This window comes from Lepisma saccharinum, chromosome 1 (genome assembly GCF_977018435.1).
Source record: "Lepisma saccharinum chromosome 1, izLepSacc3.1, whole genome shotgun sequence".
Classification (NCBI taxonomy): Eukaryota; Metazoa; Arthropoda; class Insecta; order Zygentoma; family Lepismatidae; genus Lepisma; species Lepisma saccharinum.
The window spans coordinates 158,453,595-158,479,038 of NC_139229.1; the positions used below are offsets into that span (position 1 = coordinate 158,453,595).

Sequence of the window (25,444 nt, forward strand, 5' to 3'; positions counted from 1 at the left end):
TCCGTTACGAAAGGCTTCAATAGTACCATAAAATCTGTAAATTAACCCAGAAATTCGGAGAAGACACTTCCTTAAAGATCTCTGACAATCTGAAAACAACTTTATAATAGTAGATTCTGTGTGAAGAGATTTTTTTGTTTAAACTATCTCTAATATTAATATAAACCAATAAACATATTGTCATATTTTCACCTGTAGCAACTTGTGGAAAGTATATCTGTTTAATTAATGATTTACAGTCTAATAGTGTATGAAAGATCGTTAACATTTCTTCAAACCTTCGCGGACACCTGGTGATCCGCGGACCACACGTTAAAAACCGATCCAAATGATGACGAATAGATTAAAGAGGAGCAAATGTAAATAAGGTCCCGCACTGTGCGGTCTGATTTGGACTCCGGCTACGGGACGCGCGTAACTTCGAGTCTCCTGGGGGAAGAGTAACAACTTTTCTCCTGAGATTTCGGCCTGTGTATGGGACCGGTGGCCACCCACCATCGAGAGGAAATGAGTAGCGTACCCGGTTATGGAAACCTACAAACAACGGCTCGGGGTTCTTCGTGCTGACCACACGTCACCCCGTAACTGGTTGGATGATCTCCCACATCGGGTGAGTGATTAAGTAAGTGGGATCAGGTGGGAGTAAGGCTGGCAGCCGGTAGGACTGTGGCGCCACGGGTGCAAGATTACGTAGCAAGTAAAATTAATGAAACTGAAAAGTAAATTAAAGATGACAATCTGAAATAAACGTGATAGGGCAAAACAGATAGTATTTGGCTGATCCGAAGTCCAGCTTTAAACAGGTGAAACTTGCTGTAATGAACTTGTGCCAATTTTTACCGACACTGAAAAGTGCGATACTTTGTGCTAACTTGTAACTTAATCCTTTGAGCAGGACTCATTCTCCGAGAAATAATCAACAGTTAGTGATAAACTGAACAATTCTCTAGCTTTCCATTCATCTATGGTGGACGGAATCAATAATAAATTTACTGGAATTAATTCTTCCGTGCAAACTCTGCTAATTACTTCAGAAAATCAAACAAGATATCTTAAACTAGCAGCAAATGGAATTTAATTAAAGAATATTATTAATTTATAAATTGAGAAGCTTACACATTTTTGTTTCAAAACATAAGGGTATCTCTCTTGCAATTTTAAAGTTAGTTGAAGGATGTGCCATCTATAATTATGTGAGGAAATCTTAACGAACCTTTGGGTCTTTTCGCGTGGATAGCCGAGAAGGAAGATTTTGCTGCGAGAACTGGAACCATGTATTTTCGGTTTGTTATTCATTCCTGAAAGACTTATCACAAATAAACCTTTTAAAAATAAGCTCTAGATACACAACCCTTTTGTGCGTTTCGCACGAACCTTGGCGAAAAATATTCTTTTCCATTTCATCGGTCCGATGTTTGGTTGTTTTCGAATAGTGTCCCTTCTGAAGTATCTCAGGCTGCTCCATCTGTCCCTGAGCATATGGCTTATGTGTTTTTGTGTTAGGCCATAGTTTCCTCGTTCGGTTGTTTCCACATTTTCTTGGCCTATACATTTACAGCACATCCTCAGTACAGCGTTGTCTTGTGAATGCACCTTCCATACCTGAATTTTCACATTGGTGAATATATTTTACTCACAAAAACATTTCTAGTATTGTATGAGGAAGTCTGTTGAAGGTACTTGCCGGACCGTCAAGCCAGATCTGCCTCCCAGACTACTAGCACAGATAAACATATTGTAAGTTATCTTAGATACCTCACGCATTTTTTTTTAGTTTTGTTTTTTGTTTGTAGTCCACTTTATGTACATATAGGCTAATCTGGACTGGAAGTTTAAAGTGGGATCGGAAGCACTGTAAATGTGCCTTCACCGGATATCGAACACGTTTTTCATTATTAAAATACATCTTTGCTCTTATGGATCAACGATACAGAATCTCCATTTTAAACTTAATATATTTTAAGAACATTTGTTAGAAGTCTGGTCCTACAATTGTATCGATATCAAAAAATCTTACACATGATATAATTTTGTGGTAGCCTCAGTGCCGAAAGGAATACTAAATTGCACAAACTCTTAAAAGTACTTCACGAAAACGTGTGGAATGAGTGGAGGGTTCTTATTATGAACATATGTGGTGCCGGGAAATCGAGTACCGTGAGATGTACGTACCTCGAAATTTTTAAATAGCAAATGTTGGATATGTATCAACATTCTAATTAAATTTAATGGGAAATCCCATGCTGAATTCGAATAGGCGGCCAGAAACTGATTGCAGATTTTATTCAAATACAGTGGCTCATAGAGAAAATGTTCCTTGTAGAATCTGCTTGAAGTTACCAGATCTATTCAGCAAGGTGTCACTGGATCCTCGGTTTCCTATATAATTTTCGATGTCGCCTTTTTAGGCTTTCACCTTTTAAGGGTATCATATACGTTACAAACATTGACTCATTGTAGTGAGGTAAAACAGCTAGGAAATAACAAATACGCACAAAATCCACAGTATGAATGGTGTAATACTGGTTAACCAGAACACACACACTTACGCCAACTCCAACTCTATAGTCTGTGGAAAACCGTACTTGTCTCACATACCACCACCAGATGGGGGTCAGAAGAGCTGTGTCTCAGCCAAAAAATTGAGCAGTTTCTCGGTGATCCCAGTTTCAGAAAGAAAAATAATTTTACTGTAAATATTGAATGACATATTTTATATATTTATTATTCTGCGTAACTTTAAAATTTAACGGGAAATCTTGCAACTGAACTTCAAAATTACACGATGAGTTGCTAATGAAGATTAGTTATGTGTTTCTACTAATTTATTCAGCACTAAGTCGATTTAGGTTCACACAGGAGATGTACTACGTACAAAGTAAATAGAAAATTGAAGCTTGACCAGAACTCGAACTCTGATCCCTGCCCTACAGCGTCGTTGCGCTATCAACTGAGTTAATGAGCCAGCACTGGCTTCGCCTGATTTCTCGCTCTTGTTTTTTTTCCGTGTGGATTTGTCTCTGCCTAAAGCAACGAGATCTTCTGCCTTTGAAACACTGATAACGTCAACGCTCTCGCACACATTCTCACATGTAATGTGCAAAGTTGTGTACGAGCAGGATGTGGGAGCTCTTTTGCCATAAAGTAGAGCTCATGAGCACGTGTTGTTGGGTATAAATACGACAAGAGATAACTATTTAAACATTCAGTCTTTTTCAGTTGTTGCAAGAATGCATTCATGCGTGTACATATTTCGAAATAATACCATATGTTGTTCAGCCTAGGTGATGTCTATAAAGGGCAATAAATGAAAATCAATAAAATGTTAATGAAAATATTCTGACATGAGAATTTTATATACCCCAAGCAGACTTTTACCTCGCTCCTTATGAAAATATTCTGTCGTCCCTACTGCTGGAAGCACAGTTCCACCAACTGTTTAATCGAGTTTTACACAACAAAGCACTTGCAGATATTAATTAACCAGTTAGTGTGTAGAACAGGCATGAGTATCCGAAATGAGAAGGGGGAGGGGGGTTCACATCTCCCTCGAAAAATAAAGTTATGCTAAAATATTAATTTCACACATGTCACGTCAGTCGCAGCAATTTGTGTTAATTATTGTAAAGGATTGATAGATAATTACAAGCAACACAGGCACAGTGTCGTCGCCAGATTTTGAAATTGAAGCAAAGTTCTTTGAAAGGACATTGCTGTGGGCGTCTATAAGAGCAGTAAAAGAAAGTACATATTGTTTATTAAATTTAATGTTTTGCTAAAAATACACATTTTGACGCTTCTCGCAACAAAACCTGACAATCGAGTTCAGTATGGGGCCACGGGAGGCGCTTGTATCAAGAAATCTCCTTCGGAGCTCTGTGTTTGCTCATAGAGCCATCTCGCGGGGAAAGAAGGAACTACTTCGACTCATTTCGTCCATTATTTTAAACGCCACGGATATCGAATGGAAATAAAATTCCCTCTCTGCACCTACATACCAAAATGAATAAATATTATATTTGATATTTTACCTTCACCTCTAATTCTTTAGAAATATACTGACAAACTGGAGAAAAATGCATCTTCACTGCGTGCAAAAAAATGTTATTTGGGCAAAATAAATGTTGCTACTAATGTCTGCCCACAATAATACGAAGAGAGCAACAATTCTTGAGTTGCCAGTATATTCAGGCACCAGGGTGCGAAATCATTTAAGACTGGTGGGGAGAAAGATCTTAATCAACAAACCCCCTCCTCCACAAACATACATATAAATTATACGATATACATATTTATAATGTCATTAAAAGTAAAAATAAATTACTAAATTAAAATATTATTATTATTATTATTAATTACACAAGATAGAAATAAATTTGTTATTTTCAGATATTATAAAGTAGCATCTAACTGGTTAAAGATGTTAATAAATTATGAAATAGTTGAATTGGTTTTATTATGTGTAAGTTTTTATTTAGTTTTTGGTTTATGTTAATAGCTATAAATCAATTATTATTATTGATATTATTGTCTTGCATTCTTGTTTTACTTTTATTCTGCACTTGAGAGAGAGAAAAAGCATTGAACACTCACAACTACACTAATTTGTGTACGTATGCTTTCGATATTATTGTTAGTACATTTTATTTGAAATTAAATGTAATTACTTATCATTTGTTTGTTGTAAAAAAAACTCTCCCCCCGGAAATTTTTGGTGGGGGGATTTTTGAGGCCAAGACTGTTGGTGGGAGTTGGGAAATCCCCCCGCCGCCCCCAGGATTTCGCACCCTGCCAGGCACGGATATATATGTTGAGGCCTCCCACATACAATTTCAGTTTCAAATTGAGGTGTTTAGTACATTTTAAAATATTTTTATCACATTTCAAATATCTCGCTTATAAAACATTTTCAAAATATTGTTTCTCAAGTTAAGTGCGGATAAGTTTGCAGATGGGAACCAGTTTGCTCCTCCCCAAGAACACCTTCGCTCGCCCGTAACCCAGCATTAAAGATGACTGTCACGTCTAAAAACAAAAACAAAATAACGAATTAAAATACAAATATAATCGTGTGGATTATGTGTTGAACTTTTATTCAGCACTACAATTACGTAAAGTAGTCAATCTAAAATTAAAACATAACATTGAAAGATAATTTCATTCACGTCGATAAAAAGGTAATTAATCGTTCACAATACATGTTAAAGCGTCGGCACAGTTCTACAGCGGATTCGTCCGGACGAATCCAAAAGCGAATGGGGAAGTATGTAGAAGCATGCATGGAACTGCACTGTGGGTTTCCGATCAGTATTTCGCTTGAATGAGTTCAGTTTTCTTTAATTATTGCTCGCGTTTTACTGCATCGATGTTGCTGCATTTGAAACTCCGATGTTTTGTCAGCAGCAAACAGTTTTCACCTGCTTTCCGGTCTGCGTTCCACTTGCAGCCGTCTCCCCCATTTTGGCAATGGGCTCGTCCAGTTAGCGCATGCGCACATCTATCCATGTCATGACTAACTCAGATGGATAGTAATCATTACTGTTTACATTGTATTCGGATAGATCACTGAAAATTTTATGGTATATGATCCAAATTACGTCCCATTCTGAATTCTTGCATACAAACTTATGATAAGTGACATTCTAACATATACGTTTTCCGATTGAACTAACAGTATAATTTTTGAAGCTTTGAATTAACATCAAAATTTTGAAAATGAAATAATATCACGATTTGAATCAAATTTGCATTAGTCTCATATCAAATGAAAGTCTATTAACAGAAGTCTATAGTGAGTTCAATAGTTCTGTTATAGTGTTGCCCACGAGACGAGACGAGACTTTGGTCTGTCTCGTCCCGTCTCGTGAAAATGCCGTCTCGTCTCGTGTCGAAAATATATGTTTGTCTCGTCCCGTGTCTCGTCTCGAAGGGTTCTGTCCCGTCTCGTCTCGTCTCGTCTCGTTTTGTCTCGTCTCGTAAAAGTAATGCAGGATATTATGCATTAAAACTGGAAGACATCACAAAATATTATTCCCGAAAGTGGGTAAAACCTTAAAATATTTTGTTCACTGTATAGTGAGAATAAATAAGGTTCGTTAACCATAAGGACATCAATCTAATATATAAAAATGGATGTATGTGTGTGTGTGTGTGTGTGTGTGTGTGTGTGTGTGTGTGTGGGTGTGTGTGTGTGTGAATGTGTGTGTGTTCCGGCATAACTCTCGAACGCCTGGAGCGATTTCAACCAAACTTGGTACGTGTATCACTTGAAATCTCGAAATAAATACTATGTGGGGTAAGACAGCCTGGAGGTGGGGGGAGGGGGTGACATGTAAAAATAATCGAAAACGACCGATATTAGTGTGGAATCCATAGTTTTCGGGGTCTCTAAGATGAATAGCGACACTCCTAATGCCGTTCAACTCCAAGATCATCACCTATCGGGATGGGGGTTGAGAGGGGGTGAAAATTAAAATGTCAAAAATTACCAAGATTAGTGTGGAATCCATAATTTTTGGAGTCGCTAAGCTAATTGGTGACATTAACGATGACCAAACTTAGTACACATATGAACTACACTCTGGAAAGAAATACTGTGGGGTAAGACATCCCTGCCACCCCTAGGGTCGGGGGTGGGAAGGGGTGACATTTAAAAATAATCGAAAACGACCGATATTAGTGTGGAATCGATAGTTTCTGGGATCGATAAGATGAATAGGGACACTTCCAATGCCGTTCAACTCCAAGTTCATTTTACACTATAATTAGAATTCAATGTTTTCCTGTTTAATAGAAGATTGAAATAAATAAATACCCGAGCAACGACGGGCAATCAGCTAGTATTCAATATAATGTTTGTTAATTACCAATAGGTAGAGAATGAAATCTACCTTGCTGTTTTTCTGCCTTCAATCAACTCTTTTATCCATCGTACACTAAGGGAGCTTTCAGACCGAAGCAACAAACAACAGGTGACAAGCCGCATGGGGAGTTTGCACCGAAGTTACGATCAACACAAGCCCCTTCCGTATATAGGTAAATATTCACCCTATAGTGTGCACTACCAACTAACAGACCGAGGCTACACTATGCACGATATTAAGTTTAAGCGATAAAGAACACGAACACCTTGTCGTGTTACTTCGGTTCGGGAGGTCACATTTACTGAGAGTTCGATTCCAAGCGGTTGCTTGTCGCTTCTCGCCTGTCGCTTTGGTCTGCAAGCTCCCTTGAGGGAGCGTTCAGAACGAAGTGGCAAGCGACATGATAGTTCACACGTGACACAGGCAACTTCAGTTTATTAGCAAGCATTCACAGTCCGAGGCAACATGACGCACGGTATTCAGAAAACGATCTAATCTGTTCAACACGCAAGCGACAATCGACCCCGAACAGTTTGTTGCGTCTCTTCAGTTACAAGGTTTCATGTAAGGAAGAGTTCAAACCGAAGCGACACGCGACACATGTTGCTTGGGAACCAGCACATCAACAGCAGTATTGCACACCGTGCAAGCCTGCGTTCGATCGGTGGAATCTCCAAGCGACACAAGTGTTTCGCACCGAAGTGACAAGCGACACAAGCACCTTTAGTCTCTAAGCAGGTTTTTCCCACGCACGCGCTACCAACGGATAGAGGCGACACGATGCACTACATTAAAACACGGCCAAGTCCGAGCGACACGAAAGCGACAAGCGACACGTGCCGCTCGTCATGTCGCTTCGGTTCTGAAGGTTATATTTATTACTGAGGGTTCATTTACAAGTGGTAGGCGTCGCTTCTTGCCTCTTGCATATCGCTTTTTACTTCTTTCACTTCAGGCAATATAAATTCTTTACGTCAACGCAGAGTATCTAACTAAAATATATTGGCCTATTACCAGGTTTTTGGTGCGAAATCTTTAGAGTTTGCAACGAGTACTGAGGATGGAGCTGTTGATTTTGAGAAGAGAATTTTATGACGATTGTCCCCAATAAGGCTGGAAGAGGACCTACACTAAACAATGGCACTGGCTACCTCCACATCGTTTAGCGCAAGGATGAATGGAAGGAAGCCCTTGGGGTAGCAGTTGTTGAGGAAATTTCAGGATTTTTCAACTGGGCAAATTCGTTACGGGCATCGTGTGGCGACGGATTACGTTTTGCGAGGGGGAATCTTACAGAAATAACTCGAAAGAGCTTGCTAAAGAATCGAAGAAATGTTGGAACTTTCAGAAATATGGAGAAATAAGAGAATGCTTAACCGACGCAAGAAATTAATTAGAAATGAGATGAGTAGTACAGCAAAGAGAATTCCACGCCCGAAAATGAGGTATAGTGAGGTACACAGTGTTGCCAACCTCTTACTCGAAAAAATAACCAAGGTTTTTCTTTTTCGGTCTAACCTAACCTCAAACAAGGAGCTGGCAACCTTGCTTGAGGCTTTTCTCGCAGTGTTGCCAGCTGGGGCTCGGTGGGGCTCAGTGCCAACCTCTTACTCGAAAAGTTACCAAGGTTTTTATTTCTTGGGCTAATCTAACCTAACGCGAGGAGCTGGCAATCTTGCTTGAGGCTTTTCTCGCAGTGTTGCCAGCTGGGGCTTAGTGGGGCTCGCAGTGTTGCCAACCTCTTACTCGAAAAAATGACCAAGGTTTTTATCTTGGTCTAACCTAACCTCAAGCAAGGAGCTGGCAATACTGCTTGAGGCTTGTCTTGCAGTGTTGCCAATATTTTACTCGAAAAGTTACCAAGGTTTTTATTTTGGTCTAACCTAACCTAAGGCAAGGAGCTGGCAATCTTGCTTGAGGCTTGAGGCTTGCTTTAATTAATTGCATAAATCAAGGTTGCCAACCTACTGGTATTTCTACCATGGTTTTTTTACAAAAAAAAGAGAGAGGGGGAAGAGTTAAACAACCGACAATGCTGCCAACACCTACCTATAGTTTTTCTTACTTGATAAGGGTTTAGCCAATTTATACACTGGCGTAACATACACACACTGTGCAATAGAGCCGGCAACAAATATATACTGCCGTAAAAGAGAGATGGCAACACAGTGCGTGTGTGCGTGTATAATATGTAGCATTATTAACTAGAGTGTGTTGGCAACCTACCTGCAATTAAAAAAAAACTAGAGACGTCAATGTTGCCGTAAGATAAAGAGGGAGACTAAGCTGGCAACAGTGGTGAGCGAATATGCCTTATTTCCAAGTTCTGGGCGTCAATGTATATCGGGATTTTTGTAAAAATCTTATCGCGAGAACGATGTGCTGCACATGCATATGCGCGCACCTGTATTGTGACGCAAACAAACAAATAAATAATTGTTGTTTTTTAGGATTCCTGGCCCCTAACCCCGCCAGGGTGCGTGGTGTCCAACCCAAAAAGGTTCTAACGGCTGCGACTCTAGATAGTCGCACCTCTGTAGGGTTTCACGTGTTTTTTTTTGTATGGTAGTGGTGGTGTCGGCAATAGTGGGTGGGTTAATTGTTGTCGTAATATTTTGGTTATTTGGCAAAATACTGCTAGTAACTAGAGGAGTTAGCGTGGGAACGTGAGGCGGCGGCATCTAATTATCTCCTTCGCCATTATCCCCACCGGAAGGTCTACTCCACCCAGTTACGGCCAGTTTTTTTTGTGCGGGTGACCTCGGTGGGAATAATGGCGGCGGAGACAATCAGATATTATCGCCTCACGTTCCCACGCTCATCATGATTTGGATCGCTGCCTTTGGAGCTTTCTGCGTCACTGGCGTGCCCAGCAGCGAAACCAACACAATATCACCGGAAGGTCTACTCCACCCAGTTGCGGCCAGTTTTTTTGCTATTCTTCGCACATCAGTTGCAGTCGAGTATTGCTACTGGGTAGTCGCATAAAAGTGTACGCTATACCAAGTGTAAATATCAAGTGTAATAGAAGCCGAATTAGTTTGGTCTGTCAGGTGAGTACCATATCAGCATAAGTTATACGCACACAAGTTGCTTGACTAGCTATAAAACTAAAATTTACGCAGTAAGGCTAATCGAAACTGGGTCTACAGTGGGATCCGAACCACTTCCACTGGGTATCGAACTTGGAGTTTACAATTATACAAGTGTACAGGGGAAATTTTATTTTTTTTGAATTTGTTGATACTCTCGATTGGATTTTGTTGTTTTAAGTCTATTTTATGCATAGTAAGGCTAATCGAAACTGAGCCTACAGCGAGATCCGAACCACCTCTGCAGGATATCGAACTTTGAGTTTAAAATTATACAAGTGTACAGGGGAAACTCTATTTTTTGAATTTGTTGATACTCTGGATTGGATTTTGTTGTTTTTTAAATCTATTTTATGCACAGTAAGGCTAATCGGGACTGGACCTACAGTTTCAAGAACTACTTGTGCGGGTATCGAAGCCGAGATTACAAGGCTATTGCAGTGCTATCGCAGAGGCTGTTGGAAGTACTGATTGATTTGATGTTTTAAGTCTATTTTATGCACAGTAAGGCTAATCGGGACTGGACCTACAGTTTCAAGAACTACTTGTGCGGGTATCGAAGCCGAGATTTTTTGATTATAATGCTACCGCTGCGCCATCGCAAAGGCTAGTAGAAGTACATAGTTATTCGAATCTTATTTATTTAGACTTACAGTCTAAAAAAATATCATGGTATTATTATTTCTGCAATTATTTGCAATCTTGGCCAGAGAGAGGAGAAGAGGAAAAAAAAATAATATTTTTGTTTCAATATCGAACCTATATTTTAAATTTATACATGTGTGTATGCGTGCAGGGAGTATTTTTTTTTGATCGGGTGGGTTGTAAGGTGAGTGAACATGTAGGAAAAATACTGGTATATTAATTGATTGATTGATTGATTTAGTTTATTTTATTTTGCGTTTTGTGCCTCTTGGCTAATTTGCAAAGATGGGGGTGAATGATGAAATTGATGAATGGATATTTACAAACAACCAAACCCAAACGGGATTCGAACCCGGGACCCTTGGCATCGCAGCACGATGTCCTAACCACTCGGCCACAGGGTCGGACAAGTACTGGTATATGCATAGACCAAAGTTACATGGTTCTAGGCCCCATAGGAGCCGAGAAAATCAATGTCTTGGAAAATGTCTTAAGACAAATATCTTAATCTTTAAGAAAGTCGACTTCCGGTCTGTCAAGATGTTACTTCCGGTCTGTCAAGAAAATTTTCTTAAGACAAAAATCTTAAGATGTTTTCCAAGACATTGATTTTCTCGGCTCCTAATTGAGCTAGGATGATGATTTTAGGTTTGTTGGATAGGATTCGACGAGAACTATTCGACTGGCAAATAAAATCAATTCCACCCCCTCAAGTTTCGGAAATACAGACAATTTTTTTATTTTTTGAGAAACTTGATTTGCTGGCTTAGTTTTTACCCTATTTCGAAAATTTTAATAGTATTCGATACAAAATTAGAAGTACTCTACAACCTAATGGAGGGATGATGACTAGTGCCTGCTGTTTTTGAGTTATTTTGGATTAAAATTTCAAGATGTAATTTCTAAGATGTTTTGTAATTTATAAACTATGGGTTGTAGGAAAACGATTCTTGCTCTATCTGCTATTGCCCGACAAATACTATAAACACAAATAAATTTTTTAAAAAAATAAAGATCGAAAATAATTTTGTTTTCTGAAAATAAAAAATATGTGTATGGAAAAAAATACGATTGTGTAATTTTTTTATGATGTATGTTTGCATATAAAAATAAGTATACCTGAAAGTTTTAGAATTTCAAAATAACTATATATATATTTGCTATTATATCAGCCAAAACAAAAAAAAATATATATAAACAAGTATATTTTCATAGTTTCACACCTCTACTAGATTGGTAGAAAAATATACTAGTGGGCAATAAAATCTGAAGAAAATTCGTGTCTAGCGAAAGTAAGCTAAATAAAATTACACATACATACAATATTTATTGTGTTTTTTTCCATCTACAATCATATTTTTCTTATATATTTTTTTATATTTTTTTATAGAGTTGATTAAAACACATATTTGAGGAAGACAACGCTTCCCATATATAAATAAACATACCCCGAAAAAATGCCCTCTATGAAAAGTTGCCCTGTGTGCAAAAAAACTATATTAAGCAAAAATTTTGCAAGACATTGTCGCACCTGCGTGCCAGACAAGCATTTGGCTGCCACTGAACTGTGTTCCGGATGCAATAAACATATTACGATTGCGTATGCCAAGAAACATAAGCTTACTTGTCTAAGCAAAAATACATCTGGGGCACAGCCTTCGACCTCCACCAAGAGAGAGGCAGAAGCAGCCACCATCAATGCACCACCCGCCAAACGTGTCAAGCATGTGGCGAAAGCGAACCAGTCTGCTTTCCAGCATTTGTTAGAAGACTTTCCTTTTACTTCGGAGGACTCATGCGACGTGCGTAGCTTTTTGGAGAACGTGCAAGCCCAAATTATTTCCATTCTCGGCGATGCGCTTGCAACGCACTCTACCAAATTCTACGCATCGCTTTGTTGCTGGTACAAGAAGCCGTCTGATGAAATTTACAGCTTCTGCCACAACACCAAGGCGAAGACGCTGCATTTGGCGGATGTCGACAACCTCGAGGACATCTACAACAAGTTTGTCGAGGAGCTGCTGGCAAAGCAAGAAGAACATGAAGCTAAGGGCTCGGGGGGTTCGCTGTGTGGTGAGCCTCACGAGCTGCGCGTCAAACTTTCCAAGTTTGTGCCTCTCTCCGCCTCCAGCTACGTCCGCTTACCAAAAGCAATTGCGGCAAAGACGGCCGTCCTGAACATCCAAAATAAAGATAACAAGTGCTTCGTATGGTGTGTGCTTGCGGCGTTGCACCCTGTTCACTGGAAAAACCATCCACACCGAGTTAACCACTACCTACCCTATGAGCCAGAGCTGGAAGATGCCATTGCTGGGATTGACTACCCGGTGGAGGTCTCGGACATTCGCAAGTTCGAGGCCCGTACACACAACCCTCGGTTGGCCATCAACGTTTATGGCCTCACCGACAAAAATGTGGTGTACCCCATCCGGGTGAGCGACATAGACAACAATGATGCTCGAGAAATCCATCTCCTACTCATCAAGAACGAGACCCATCACCACTACACTCTTATTCGCTCCCTCTCTAGACTTGTGTCGAGTCAAAAAAGCAAGCATCATGGTAGCATAGAAGTTTGTCGAAAGTGTCTGATCACTTTTGACAACCAACAACAAAAACACCAGAGCTTACAAGAAGAAAACATCGCTGCCGAGAAGCTTGCTAACCACAAGCTCTACTGCAATGCCAACGAGCCGGGGGTGGCAGTCTTACCCAAACCTGGCACCGTGGAGCGTTTCCACATGCACGGTGCCATGGTGGAGCACCCCGCTATCATCATCGCGGATTTCGAGGCCTTCCTCAAACCCCTGTCCACTTGCGATCCCGATCCTGAAGTTTCTTCCACCACCCCTTACCAACTCCACGAGGCATCCAGTTTCGCATATGTTGTGGTGCGACGAGATCAACACATCGCCCCCGAGCCCTACGTGTACCGTGGTCCCGACGCAGCCAAACACTTCCTCGAGAGGATGGTTGTCGAGGCCATCGAGATAAGGAGGGTACTGTTGACCCCCAAGCCTATGCTCCCACTGTCCCCCAACGATCAACGAAGACATGACGAGGCCATCGCTTGCCCTGTCTGCGTCGAGGAGTACACCGCCAACAACCGTAAAGTCCATCACCACGATCACTTTAACGGTAGGTACGTTGGTCCTTGGTGCAACAGATGTAACCTTAAGGCCCAGGACCCGCACTTTATCCCTGTGTTTTTTCACAATGGCTCGGGATACGACTTCCACCACCTGATCAAGCATCTTGGGTACGACAACGCAAGAATCAATGTCCTGGCACAAAACGAGGAGCGTTACATCAGTGTGAGCAAACAAGTGCCGATCCCAGCATCCGACTCTACCGTCGAGCTTCGCTTCCTCGACTCCCTGAGGTTCCTCCCGGCAAGCCTCGATGCTCTCGCAGGGAAGCTTAGCGACGAGCAAATACTCATCACCTCTGCAAATTTTCCGAACTTGGACGTCGGTCTCTTCAGGCGTAAGGGGGTCTACCCCTACGAATACGTCACCGACTCTACCAAGTTTGCGGAGACGTTGCTACCTCCCCAGGCGAACTTCTACAGTCAGCTACGAGGCTCGGGCATCACCGACGAAGAATATCACCACGCCCAGTCCATGTGGTGCGAGCTGGGTTGTCGAACTCTCGGAGACTACCACGACGCCTACCTCAAACTTGATGTGACGCTCCTCGCCGACGTGTTCCAGACGTTCCGTGCAACCGCAATGAAGATTTACCAGCTGGATCCCGCCTACTTCTATAGTCTCCCCGGACTGGCGTGGTCAGCCATGTTTCTGGTAACGAAAATCAAGCTTGAGCTTCTTTTGGACGTGGACATGGTGCTGTTTGTGGAACGCGCTATCCGGGGTGGAATGGTCCAGGTGTCGCAACGGCACGCGCACGCCAACAACCATCACATGGCTACTAGCTACGACTCCACCCAACCGTCGAGCTACATCATGCACACGGATGTGAATAACTTGTACGGGCACTCCATGATGCAGCCACTCCCCTTTAGAGGGTTCGAGTGGGCTGATCCTTCCAACTTCGACGTTGAAGGTTTTGACGATTCGGAACATGGGTTCTTCGCCGAGGTGGACCTTGAGTTCTCCAAGAACGTGCAGGATTCGTTCTGCGATCTTCCCCCTGCACCCGAGTTCAAGTGTCCACCCGATTGCAACCAGAAGAAGCTCGTCATGGATTTCGAACCCAAAAAGAATTACGTCCTTCACTACCAGAATCTCCGGTGGTTGATGCAGCAAGGGGTCACAGTCCACGCAGTTCACCGTATCCTCAAGTTCGAGCATTCTCCGTGGTTGCGTCCATATATTGAAGTTAACACTGAACACCGCACCGCAGCCACGTCCGAGCTTGATAAGGATTTCTTCAAGCTCATGAATAATGCGGTGTTTGGCAAGACCATGGAGAATGTACGGAATCGCGTGGACATAAAATTGGTGACGAGGAAAGAGCGATGTCGTCAGCTTGTCGCGAGTCCATTGTTCAAGTCTCGAACAATCTATAACGAGCAGCTGGCTCTGATTCACATGAGGCAAGGTGTGGTGAAACTCACCAAGCCCATCTACGTTGGAGCCACGGTTCTGGATCTGAGCAAGCTCCACATGTTCGAGACATACTACGACATATTACGTCCACACTACGGCCACAACATCTCGCTTCTCTACACGGACACGGACAGCTTGGTGTACCACGTTCACACAGCCGACGCATACGGGGATATAGCCACAGTTCCATCTTTGGTTAACCTCTTTGACACGTCAGGCTATCCCCAACCGAACCAGAGCGGTATCCTGGCCCGCAACAAGAAGGTGCCTGGCAAACTCAAAGATGAGAAGGACGGAGATGTGATTCTCGAGTTTGCAGGTCTTCGCGCCAAGGCCTATACCATCAAAGCCGAGGGTAGCGTTACCAAGAAGGCCAAGGGTGTCGGCAGACAGGTGGTTCGGGAGCATCTCACATTCGAGGACTTCGTGGATTGCCTCAAGACCAGGTCGTCGGTTCTAAGAGCAGAACAGCGCATCCAGAGCGTCGACCATGTGTTGACCACCAACAAAGTGAGGAAGATTGCCCTGGATCCCAACGACGACAAGAGGTGTGTTCTCCAATGTGGAATCCACACACTGCCGTGGGGGCACTATCGCTTAGCAGAAAGCAAAACCTGCAACATATGCCCATCTTCAACAGAAGATTCATAAAACAAAAACAAAAAAAACAAAAAAAATCATTTTGTTAGTTATTACAAAAAAAAACACTGACTGTCATTACAAAAAAAACTTTGACCGTATTTTAAATAACCAGCATACCTATGAATCTCTTTGGTTTCCGAAAACAAACCAACATGGAGACTGTACACCGCGCGACGACAGATCATGAATTTCTACCTTCCATGTTAACTAAACTCAACGGTCTACTGATTGTTCACCTTAATAGCATTTGGACGAAATTGGATGACGATGTAGGCAAGATGTTTTATGTCTTTAACAACAATTTACATTTTTACAAAATTCCGATCGATGGAAAACTTCAAATTACCGTGAATCCGGAAAACGTAGGCGAAATCAAAATATCTACCGGCAAGAACATTTTTCGAATCAAGCACAACAAGATGCTTTCTAACATTACGTACGATGTTTCTGCAGGAGATTGTTTATACGTGGAACTCCTAGGAGATTACGACAAACTTATTCCTCTCTTCGTAGAATTACGAATCGTCTATCCTATTATAAATAACCGTTAACCAAAATGCCTAACGATATTTTCGGCAACACCAAGCGTGTAGACCACGCAGAAGAGATTCTCATGTTGGACGTCCGAATTAAAAAGTTGAGGAGCGATTTGATTGCTTTGCAGGAGACCTTAAACAAAAGTTTAGAGTCCGAGATCGCTACGCTCCAAACGCAATGTCTCGACCCCATTCTGAAAATCGATTCCGAACTGAAAACGCTCATAAAAAATTATGTCGACGTACCTTCTTACGACAACGTTCAAAATATACAGTTGAGCGTGGATAAGCTTCAAAATGATTTGGCCAAATTGCAGCAATTTCAATCGAAAAATGAAGATTTGGAAAAATTGAAACTCGAAATCGAAGAACGAACTTCGGCAATCGAAAAGAATTTCTCTGAACTTCAAACCGTCGTGAAGGATATTGATGTAGAACGCTTGCATGTTGTTGTTTCCAAATTACAAGAAGAATTCGCCAGCACGTTGGAAGAAATTAAATCCAAGTTACAGACTTTGGAAGATACCATGACGAACCTACCATCGTCAGACGAACTGCAAGTCATCGGCAAAAGCGTCGCGAACATAAAAATTCAATTGGAGGCTTATCAAGATTTCGAACACATTCAAACCACCATCGCTACGCTTCAGGCATCTCTGGAGTTGATCAACGAAGAAATTAAAAATATTCACGCTGAAGCAAACGCGTTGACGAGCATACAAGACACGTTGAGCACGGTTCAGCAGAAGATCGAATATTTAGAAAATTTGAACGTCGAATCAAACCTTGCTCATTTTCATCACGTACTGGACAACATACAGAATGACTTGGAATCGTTACGGACGAGCGTACCTTCGAGCGAAGATTTGGAAAAATTGAAAACGGCGGTGACGGCACTATCCGATTCGAGCGACATCAAAAGTTCATTGAGCGATCTCGAGAGTAGGGTGGCCAATCTCCCCACCTCAAAAGAATTACACGCTTTGAAAAGGAGCATATCACGTATGCTGAAACGACTAGAAACGGAAACGGCGAACGTGGAACAGATTCGAGACGAACTTGCTTCGCTGGTGTCGACGCTGCCCACTTCGCAGAGCGTCGCCGACCTTCACACGCAGTTTACCGAGATGCGAAGCATCGTGAACGATCTCACCGAGAAAAGTTCGAAATTGAATCAAGTCGAGAACCTTCAGAGTATCGTCGTCAACATCAGAGATCAAGTTGGAGTGTTGGAATCCACGCAGGAATCAACGCTGGCCTCTTTCGGTGCCAAATTACAAGAACTCAACAAAAACTTCAAGCAGTTGAACGTGGAAGTGAAAATCAAGCCGTCATTTTCTACAGTAACGGATACCATCGTCGAACATTTGTTGCCCGTACAAAATACACTGGGACAGCTTCACAGCAACCTTGTTAGCGTCGATACTAAATTCGCTAAACTGCATTCTCTGCAAGCCATCGAAATCAACAGCGTACCCAATCAACAGAGAATCTCCACGTTCGTCGAAGGTAACAAACTGTACATGTTACATCCTTATCATCCGTACTACAAGTTTCTCCTCGATGGCACGATTCAGATAAATGAATTTTCGTACTGGTCTCACGGCAGAAAAGCTAGCGTTCCCACCATGACCTTGATATCGAATCGTGGTGTCCAGAAAGCAGGAAACATTCCTCTGGCACGTTGGAACGAAACGCGCAACATATATGAAATACACGAAGACGAAGATCTTACCGTTTTTGACGTGAGTGCCGGCGATAAGCTGATCGTTCAAAACACGAGCGAAGTGCCACCCTCTTTGAATCCCATCACGCTGGTGCTTCTCTTCAAACGTAATCTCTAAAAATGTCTAGGCAAGCCATCGTCGAAGAATTGCATAAACCTGCACGTCGCAACTACGAACGTTTGGCGGTGGTAACCAAGGGAATCGATGACCTCTGGCAAAGTGACCTCGTGGAGATGAGTAGCGGCAATTTGAAAAATGTGCATAAATTGAACAAGGGCAACAAGTACCTCCTCACCGTCATAGACACGTTTTCGAAATTCGCATGGGCTCTACCTTTGAAAGCCAAAACGGGGACATGCGTCACGGAAGCATTCAAGACAATTTTTCGCGAAAGCGACAGACGGCCTCGGTTTTTGCAAACGGACAGGGGGAAGGAATTTTACAATGCCGTATTCCAAAAGTTTATTCAAAAACATGACATTCGACATTATTCGACCTTCAGTCACATCAAAGCCAGCATCGTGGAAAGATTTAATCGAACCTTGAAAACACACATGTGGAAACGATTCACGCTTCGAGGAAATTACAAATGGGTCGACATACTGCCGGAACTCGTCGACACCTATAATAATACGGTACACAGAACGATAGGCATGAAGCCAGCTGACGTTACGAAATCTGACGAGCAGCGTTTAATTTCTACAGTTTACTGTCCAAAGTACACTCCCACGACTACCAAAAAATCAAAATTCAAAATTGGAGACCAGGTGAGGATCAGCAAATTCAAACGCACCTTCGAGAAGGGATTCACAAAAAATTGGAGCACGGAACTTTTTACGGTGGTTCGAGTTTTACCCGGAAACCGACACACGTATATAATAAAAGATAGTAGCGGCGAGATTTTGAAAGGAAGATTTTACGAAGAGGAACTCTCTAAAACAAAACATCCCGACACGTACCTCATCGAGAAAGTATTGCGTAGGAAAGGCGACAAACTGTTTGTCAAATGGCTGGGACTTCCGGAAAAAAGTTGGATCGACGCGAACGAAGTGATCTTGTGAGTACGTGGAACGTGGTGAAGCGTCTACCGGATTCGGAAAGTCAAACGAAAAAAAAGAACGGTGAGTTGCTTCCCGACAGCATCCGCTGTCTGATCGTAGGTCCTTCAGAGTGTGGGAAAACAACACTGCTCGTGGACAATTTTCTCCTCGCACCGAATTGGTTAGATTGGAAGAACAGGCACCTCTACGTATTTTCGAAAAGTCTCGAACAAGCGAAATACCAGCAACTGATAAAACTGTACGATGGTCTGGACATTGCAACGTTCTCTTCGGAAATAAAACCACTCCACGATTGTCGTGAAAATTCAGTCGTTGTGTTCGACGATGTCATCCTGGAAAATCAAAATGAAATTCGCAATTTTTTCACGCAAGGTCGTCACAAAGGAATAGATTGCTTCTTCCTAGCTCAAACGTTTTCCAAAATTCCAAAACAGTTAGTACGCGACAACGCTAATTTCATATGTTTGTTTCGTCAAGATCACACCAACCTCAAGCACGCGTACGATGACTACGTAGGCGGAGACATGAACTACAATCAATTTTCGGAACGCTGCTGCTCCCACTGTTGGAACAGTGACGATTTCGGATTCGCGACGATCGACATGACGAGAAAACCTAACGAGGGAAAATACAGAAACAAAATCAACGACTTTCTAAACGTTGCAACGTTGTGAGAAACGATGAGTATAAATAACGCTATGACGAAACGAAAAATCGAAGACGAAAATCTCAAGCTTCGCGATTACCTCGCGAAACGCTTCAAAGGTTGGAAATCCGAGAATCGCGGATTCTACGAAGAGAAGAAACGTCAAGATCAACCTGTGATCGACGCCATCGGCGATCTAGGTAAAGAAATTAAAGGTGTCACGGAACAAAATAAAAATTTGATCAACGAACTCGTACCACTTGCAGCTAAAAATTACACCGTACCTACGCCCATTTCGAGCATTCCTTCGACGCCGTTCGAACTAAGAGACGTACCGCCACGACGTCGAGCCATAGGTAGCACGTCGTCGTCTTTGGATAAGATCGAGTTGGGACCTTTGGCACGAGACTACCTGAGCACGGCGAAATTCGACAAGGATGAAGTTTTCGGATTGTATCCGAGCATGGAGAGCAACGAAGGCGGCGGTGTGGTTTGGAAGATTGGAAAATCGAAAGTTACCTTCGAAGGCAACGACATTAAAGTTAATTTAGGCGAGAAGGATAGTTGGAACAGGTATCCGGGTACGGTGGGACTGTGGGAACTCGTTGCCAAAAAGCAGCCGAAAGATTACACCGACGAAGATTACCAGAGTTACAAGGAAATTTTGATCATGACGGATGCCTTATACCAAAACAACGACGCCTCGCAGAATAGGGTCAAATCCAGCAGCGGCGAGAAGTACAGAAATCTCATCAAGCCGATATGGAACCAGGTGAAAACAGGCAGCGGCGTCAAACTCTACAACACCCTGCCCAAAGAATTCGTTTGGGTGGACGACGTGCGCAAGCTCATAGACAGGTTGTTGGTTATTGCAGGAGAGGAGACTGCAGGCAATCGTAATTTCTACAACGAGAAGGTAGGAATTGTGGACATGATCAGCACAAAACTTTCCAACTTCATCGTGAACGACGACAAGGGCATAGGTTACCTCATTAAAATTATCAACACGCTGCCTCCGAGATTCTGGAACATGGCCGAAGGAAAGGGACTCGTGAACGACATCATCAACAAGTTACCTTTCGAGATGCATTTACCCGGCTACCAGTACTGCGGACCAGGTACCAAACTCGAGAAAAGATTGAAGAGAGGAGACAGGGGTGTGAATCCGTTGGACGCCGCATGCAAAGATCACGACATCGCTTACAACACCACTCGCACCGAACTGGATGCACGTCACGAAGCAGACAGAAAGTTAGAGCACGCAGCTTTCGAAAGATTCGTCAGCAGAGACGCTTCGCTGGGAGAAAGAGTTGCAGCACTGGGCACCACCATCGCCATGAACACAAAACAAAAACTTGGGTGGGGTATATAAATAACATACAGTAAAAAAAAAAAAAAAAACACATCATGTCTGGTATAACCGTCTTGCCACACGAACTGTTGTGTAAAATTTTTAAACACGCAGTAAACGGAGATGTTAATAAACTTTTAATCATAGCGAGATCAACGCCGGAATTTCGCATCCCTTGTGAAATGGCTGTTAAGGATTATCTTCGGGAGATCAGTGGCATGAGGTGCGGTGATCTCGACACTCTTCTTTCGGCTGCAGGGGAAAAATTAAACGAGAGGATGGACGAACTGCACGAGGCGAGGCAGGGAAGAAGACAATACACGGATGATTGGCGTAGATCTAAACAAGAGACGGAAGATATTATCACGCACATCATCGTGTTTTCCGAAGCACGAACTTTTTTCCTCTGTCGAAAACTTGATATATAAATAACACACACACTGAAAATTTCTCTTCAATATGACGACTGAAAAAATGAGTGACTTTCAAGCATTAAAACAAATGCTAAATTTGTCAGTAGAGTATGTAAAAATTCAGGAATTAGAAGTGGACAAACCTTACACGATAACTTCCGGTTCAATTGTTTCTACCCAGTATGGTCCCAAGGCGCGTTTGTTGCTCAACGCACAATACAGTCTATTTTTACCAGATCGATACGCTAACATGTTATCCGACGAGAAGCTAGCTATTTTAATCGAGAACAAAACTCAAATCGTGTACAAGGGTACAAAAGAACTTCTTGGTAAGAAAACAAAGCACGTAATAGAATTTGTGTAACAGCTCTGCGCGAAGTATATCCTTGAAAAAAAAAATTACACGGAACAAAAAAATCTCAGAACATTTATATATAAATAACATACCGAAAAAAATTACACAAAACAAAAAAAATCTCAAAACATATATATAAATAACATACCGTGAAGATAACATATAGAGCATCAACATGAAGCCCAAAGGTGTCGTGTACCAGATACCATACTCCAATCTGAAAAATCTAGGTACCCTCGATGGTTTACTCACCAAAAAACAACGCGAGAAGAAACGTTCTTGCTTGATGAAAGGACACGGAATGAAATTACTTCTCAGCACACCTCAATTGAGACGCTTGCAGCGTTCGCGGAAACAGCAAAAAATCGGAGGTTTCATATTCAGCATCCCAGCCATCCTGGCAGCATTGGGGGCTGTTGGAAGTTTGGCCGGCGGAAGTGCCGCCATCGCGAAAACCGTCATCGACTCGAAGAAGAACAAAGCCGAGTTGGAAGAACAGAAACGTCACAACCTGGCTATGGAGAAGAAGGGGAAAGGTATAACCAAAAAACAAAAAAGCAACCTCGATGCTTTGAAGAAATATAAAAAAAAGAAGAAGCCCTGTCCAACTTCGATATTGAATCTCTGATCGAACTGTTGGGAATAAAAAACTTCAGGGGTGTTTTCATGTCCGATTCTCTACCCTCTGCTGTGAAGAAAAAGGAGTATGGCGTGGTCAACCTGGACAGTTACAAAAATCCTGGTACACATTGGATATGCTACCTCAAAATTGACGATAACAATGCATTTGTTTTCGATTCGTTCGGTGGCACACCACCTGCCAGGTTGGTGAAGTATCTCAGTGTTGCCAACCTCTACTACAATGACAAACGCATCCAGGGTTTCACCGATGTTAACTGCGGCCACCTATGCCTTTCTGTTCTCGCATACATGTCTAAAATAAATAACCCGTCGGTGGAACATTTTCAGAAAGCATTGTGGAATCTTAAATACGATGGGCGTGTTCCATCTCACGAGCGAATCTTCAATCTTGAAACTCACGCTGCACGACGACATCGTCTATCCTAAATCCGTGGCTCTGCGTGCATTCTACAGCATGTACCTCATACCTAACGTCACGCAGCACAACAACAAAATTAGCGTCGGAAGCAAACACATTGTCGTCACGCCAGGTCAATACAATCTTTCCACTTTGCAAGCTCAGTTACCCAAAGGCACGTACCTTTCTCAAAATTCGGTCACGCACAGAGTGGAAATCGTATCGGCAACGGAGACCGTGGACCTGGGCACCATAGGAGAACTTCTAGGTTTCGAGAACAACACCAAACTCGAAGCTGGCATCAAGCACACGGCAGTCAATATTCCTAAATTTCTAGCCATCGAAACTCTGAACGTTCACTGCAACGTGGCGAAAGGCATGATCACGAAATCCTCGGACGGGGAGCTGCTGGGAAGTCACAAGCAGACAGGAATCATAGCTACGTTCAAACCCAGTTCCGAATTCATGGAACCGATCATCTACACACCCTCTTCGCCGATCTATTTTCCAGTATGCCGCAACCGCATAGACGACATAGAGTTGGTGGTGACAAACGAGAAAGGAGACGTGGTGGATTTCGCAGGTGCCACTACGACGGCCATCGTGGAGATCAACGTATAATAAATAACACACATAGTGAAAATGGAGCAAATCGAAAGTTACGAATTGCAATCTTTCCCTCCCAACCGTCGCACGTTCGCCAATCTCAACGAAGCAAACAGGGAGATCGAATACGACGTGGACGTAGGCGATGGGTTCGTTCATCCTCACAGAGCGGACCTCTACCTTCAATTCGACGTGGTGAAGAAGGAAAACGGAGATGCGTTTCCGCCCAATGCAAATTTGATACTCGTGGACAACTTCGTGCCTCACCTGTTCTCGCAGGTGGAGGTGAGGAAACACAACACCGTCATAGACAGAATAGATTATCCAGGCATCACGTCGACGGCAGTGGGAACATTGAAATTATCCAAAACAGACGCAGCATACTACCAGGCGGGAGGATTCGAAGCGGGGACCAAAATATCGACTAAAAGTCACACGGTGCTTTTTCCCATGCGTCTGCTGCCGGGATTCTTCTCGGACTACAAGGAGATCATGTGGAAGGGAGGATTGCGCGTCACGTTTCGAAGAGCGGCCAACGACAACGACGCACTGATGCGATACACCAACTTGAACGCCGACGGCACGCCGATAGCCAACACATTACCTGAAGCGGCCAAGTGCGTCATCCGGAGCATGGAATTGAGAATGCCGATCGTAGAATACGAAACAAACTACGCCCTCAAGTACAAAGCGGAGATCTTGAAGAGTCCGCAGGTACCGATTCACTTTCACGGTTACCAGTGCGTGCAGAAGATGGCGTCGGGAAGTCACATGGAATTCGACGTGACGACGCAGTTCAACAACATACAGTTCGACATGCCAGATTTCGTCGTCGTGCTCTTTCAGACCGGGCGCGATAACAACCAGGAAAAAAATTCCAGCATGTTCGACGACTGCAAGATCAAGAATGTTTATCTGAAGAATGGCAGAAACGAAGTGTTCCCGCGCGAGAATTACAACCTCGACATGACCAAAGACGATTACCTCAAACTTTACGAAGCTTACACCTCTTTCAAACGCGTGACCGAGGGAAGCATGGACATGTACTACACGCCCAGCGAATTCAAAACCCGCAGACCCATGTTCGTCATCAATACCACGAAGAGGAAGCAGGTGGTGGTCAACGATCGAACCAACATCAAGGTCGTCTGCGAGTTCCACGACGCGCTGCCCGAGGACACCGTATGCAGCGTTATCCTGATTGCAGAGAAGTCCTTCGTCCACGACGTGAAGAACGAGAGGGTCACAGAGCAGTTTTAACAAGTTTTTTACATTTTTTTCTTGCACAATAAGAAATTTTTGTACTAGCACAATCAGTTTCAATGGCACAATACGAAAATTTCACTAGTTCAGATCAGTTACAAATGTCTATTTCATTAGTTATCAGTTACAATATCTTTTTTGCACTATAGCACGAGAGACAATCAGAAAATTTGCACAAAAAAAATTTGTTGTTGTTTTTTTTTTACACGAGAAAATTAACAATAAAATTCTTTTTTATCGTTTCAGATGCTGTCGAAACATCAAAAACACATACACACACACTAGAAAAAAAGCATGCAACTTTATTTGTAACACACACACATACATTATCCATCTTCATCAAAAAAATATTATAATAAACATAATTATTTTTATCTATATCTCACAATAAAACTCTATATCCAAAAATATTACAACATCAAAATAACACTAGAGTCGTTAGTACACGTTGCATGCATTACGGAGGTCCTCTGTAGGGTTTCATGGAAGTTTGGGGGGAAAAAAAAACAACACGTGAAACCCTACAGAGGTGCGACTATCTAGAGTCGCAGCCGTTAGAACCTTTTTGGGTTGGGCACCACGCACCCTGGCGGGGTTAGGGGCCAGGAATCCTAAAAAACAACAATTATTTATT

General features: G+C 42.5%; 2 protein-coding genes across 3 annotated transcripts in view; one reads left to right on the top strand and one right to left on the bottom strand.

Annotated features, from left to right (window-relative positions):
* The window catches only part of rols (zinc-RING finger and ankyrin repeat domain-containing protein rolling pebbles), a 717,828-nt gene that overhangs the window by 670,806 nt on the left and 21,578 nt on the right, over positions 1 to 25,444 (bottom strand). The window lies entirely within an intron of this gene.
* On the top strand, positions 9,822 to 25,301 carry LOC146002966 (uncharacterized). Of its 2 annotated transcripts, none has more exons than XR_014443771.1 (2): positions 9,822 to 9,916; positions 25,057 to 25,301. XR_014443771.1 is itself a non-coding variant. In XM_083141125.1 (2 exons), exon 2 carries the CDS (start codon positions 12,058 to 12,060, stop codon positions 15,820 to 15,822), a length of 3,765 nt encoding a protein of 1,254 aa, XP_082997251.1. In that variant the 5' UTR covers positions 9,828 to 9,916; positions 11,991 to 12,057; the 3' UTR covers positions 15,823 to 16,220. The 2 variants fall into 2 exon arrangements, 1 of the variants encoding a protein (XP_082997251.1); XM_083141125.1 differs by lacking the exon at positions 25,057 to 25,301 and adding an exon at positions 11,991 to 16,220 and having other exon boundaries at positions 9,828 to 9,916.

Coding starts and splice junctions, on each gene's coding strand:
- LOC146002966 (XM_083141125.1), top strand. CDS start 12,058: ATGCCCTCTATGAAAAGTTGCCCTGTGTGCAAAAAAACTATATTAAGC.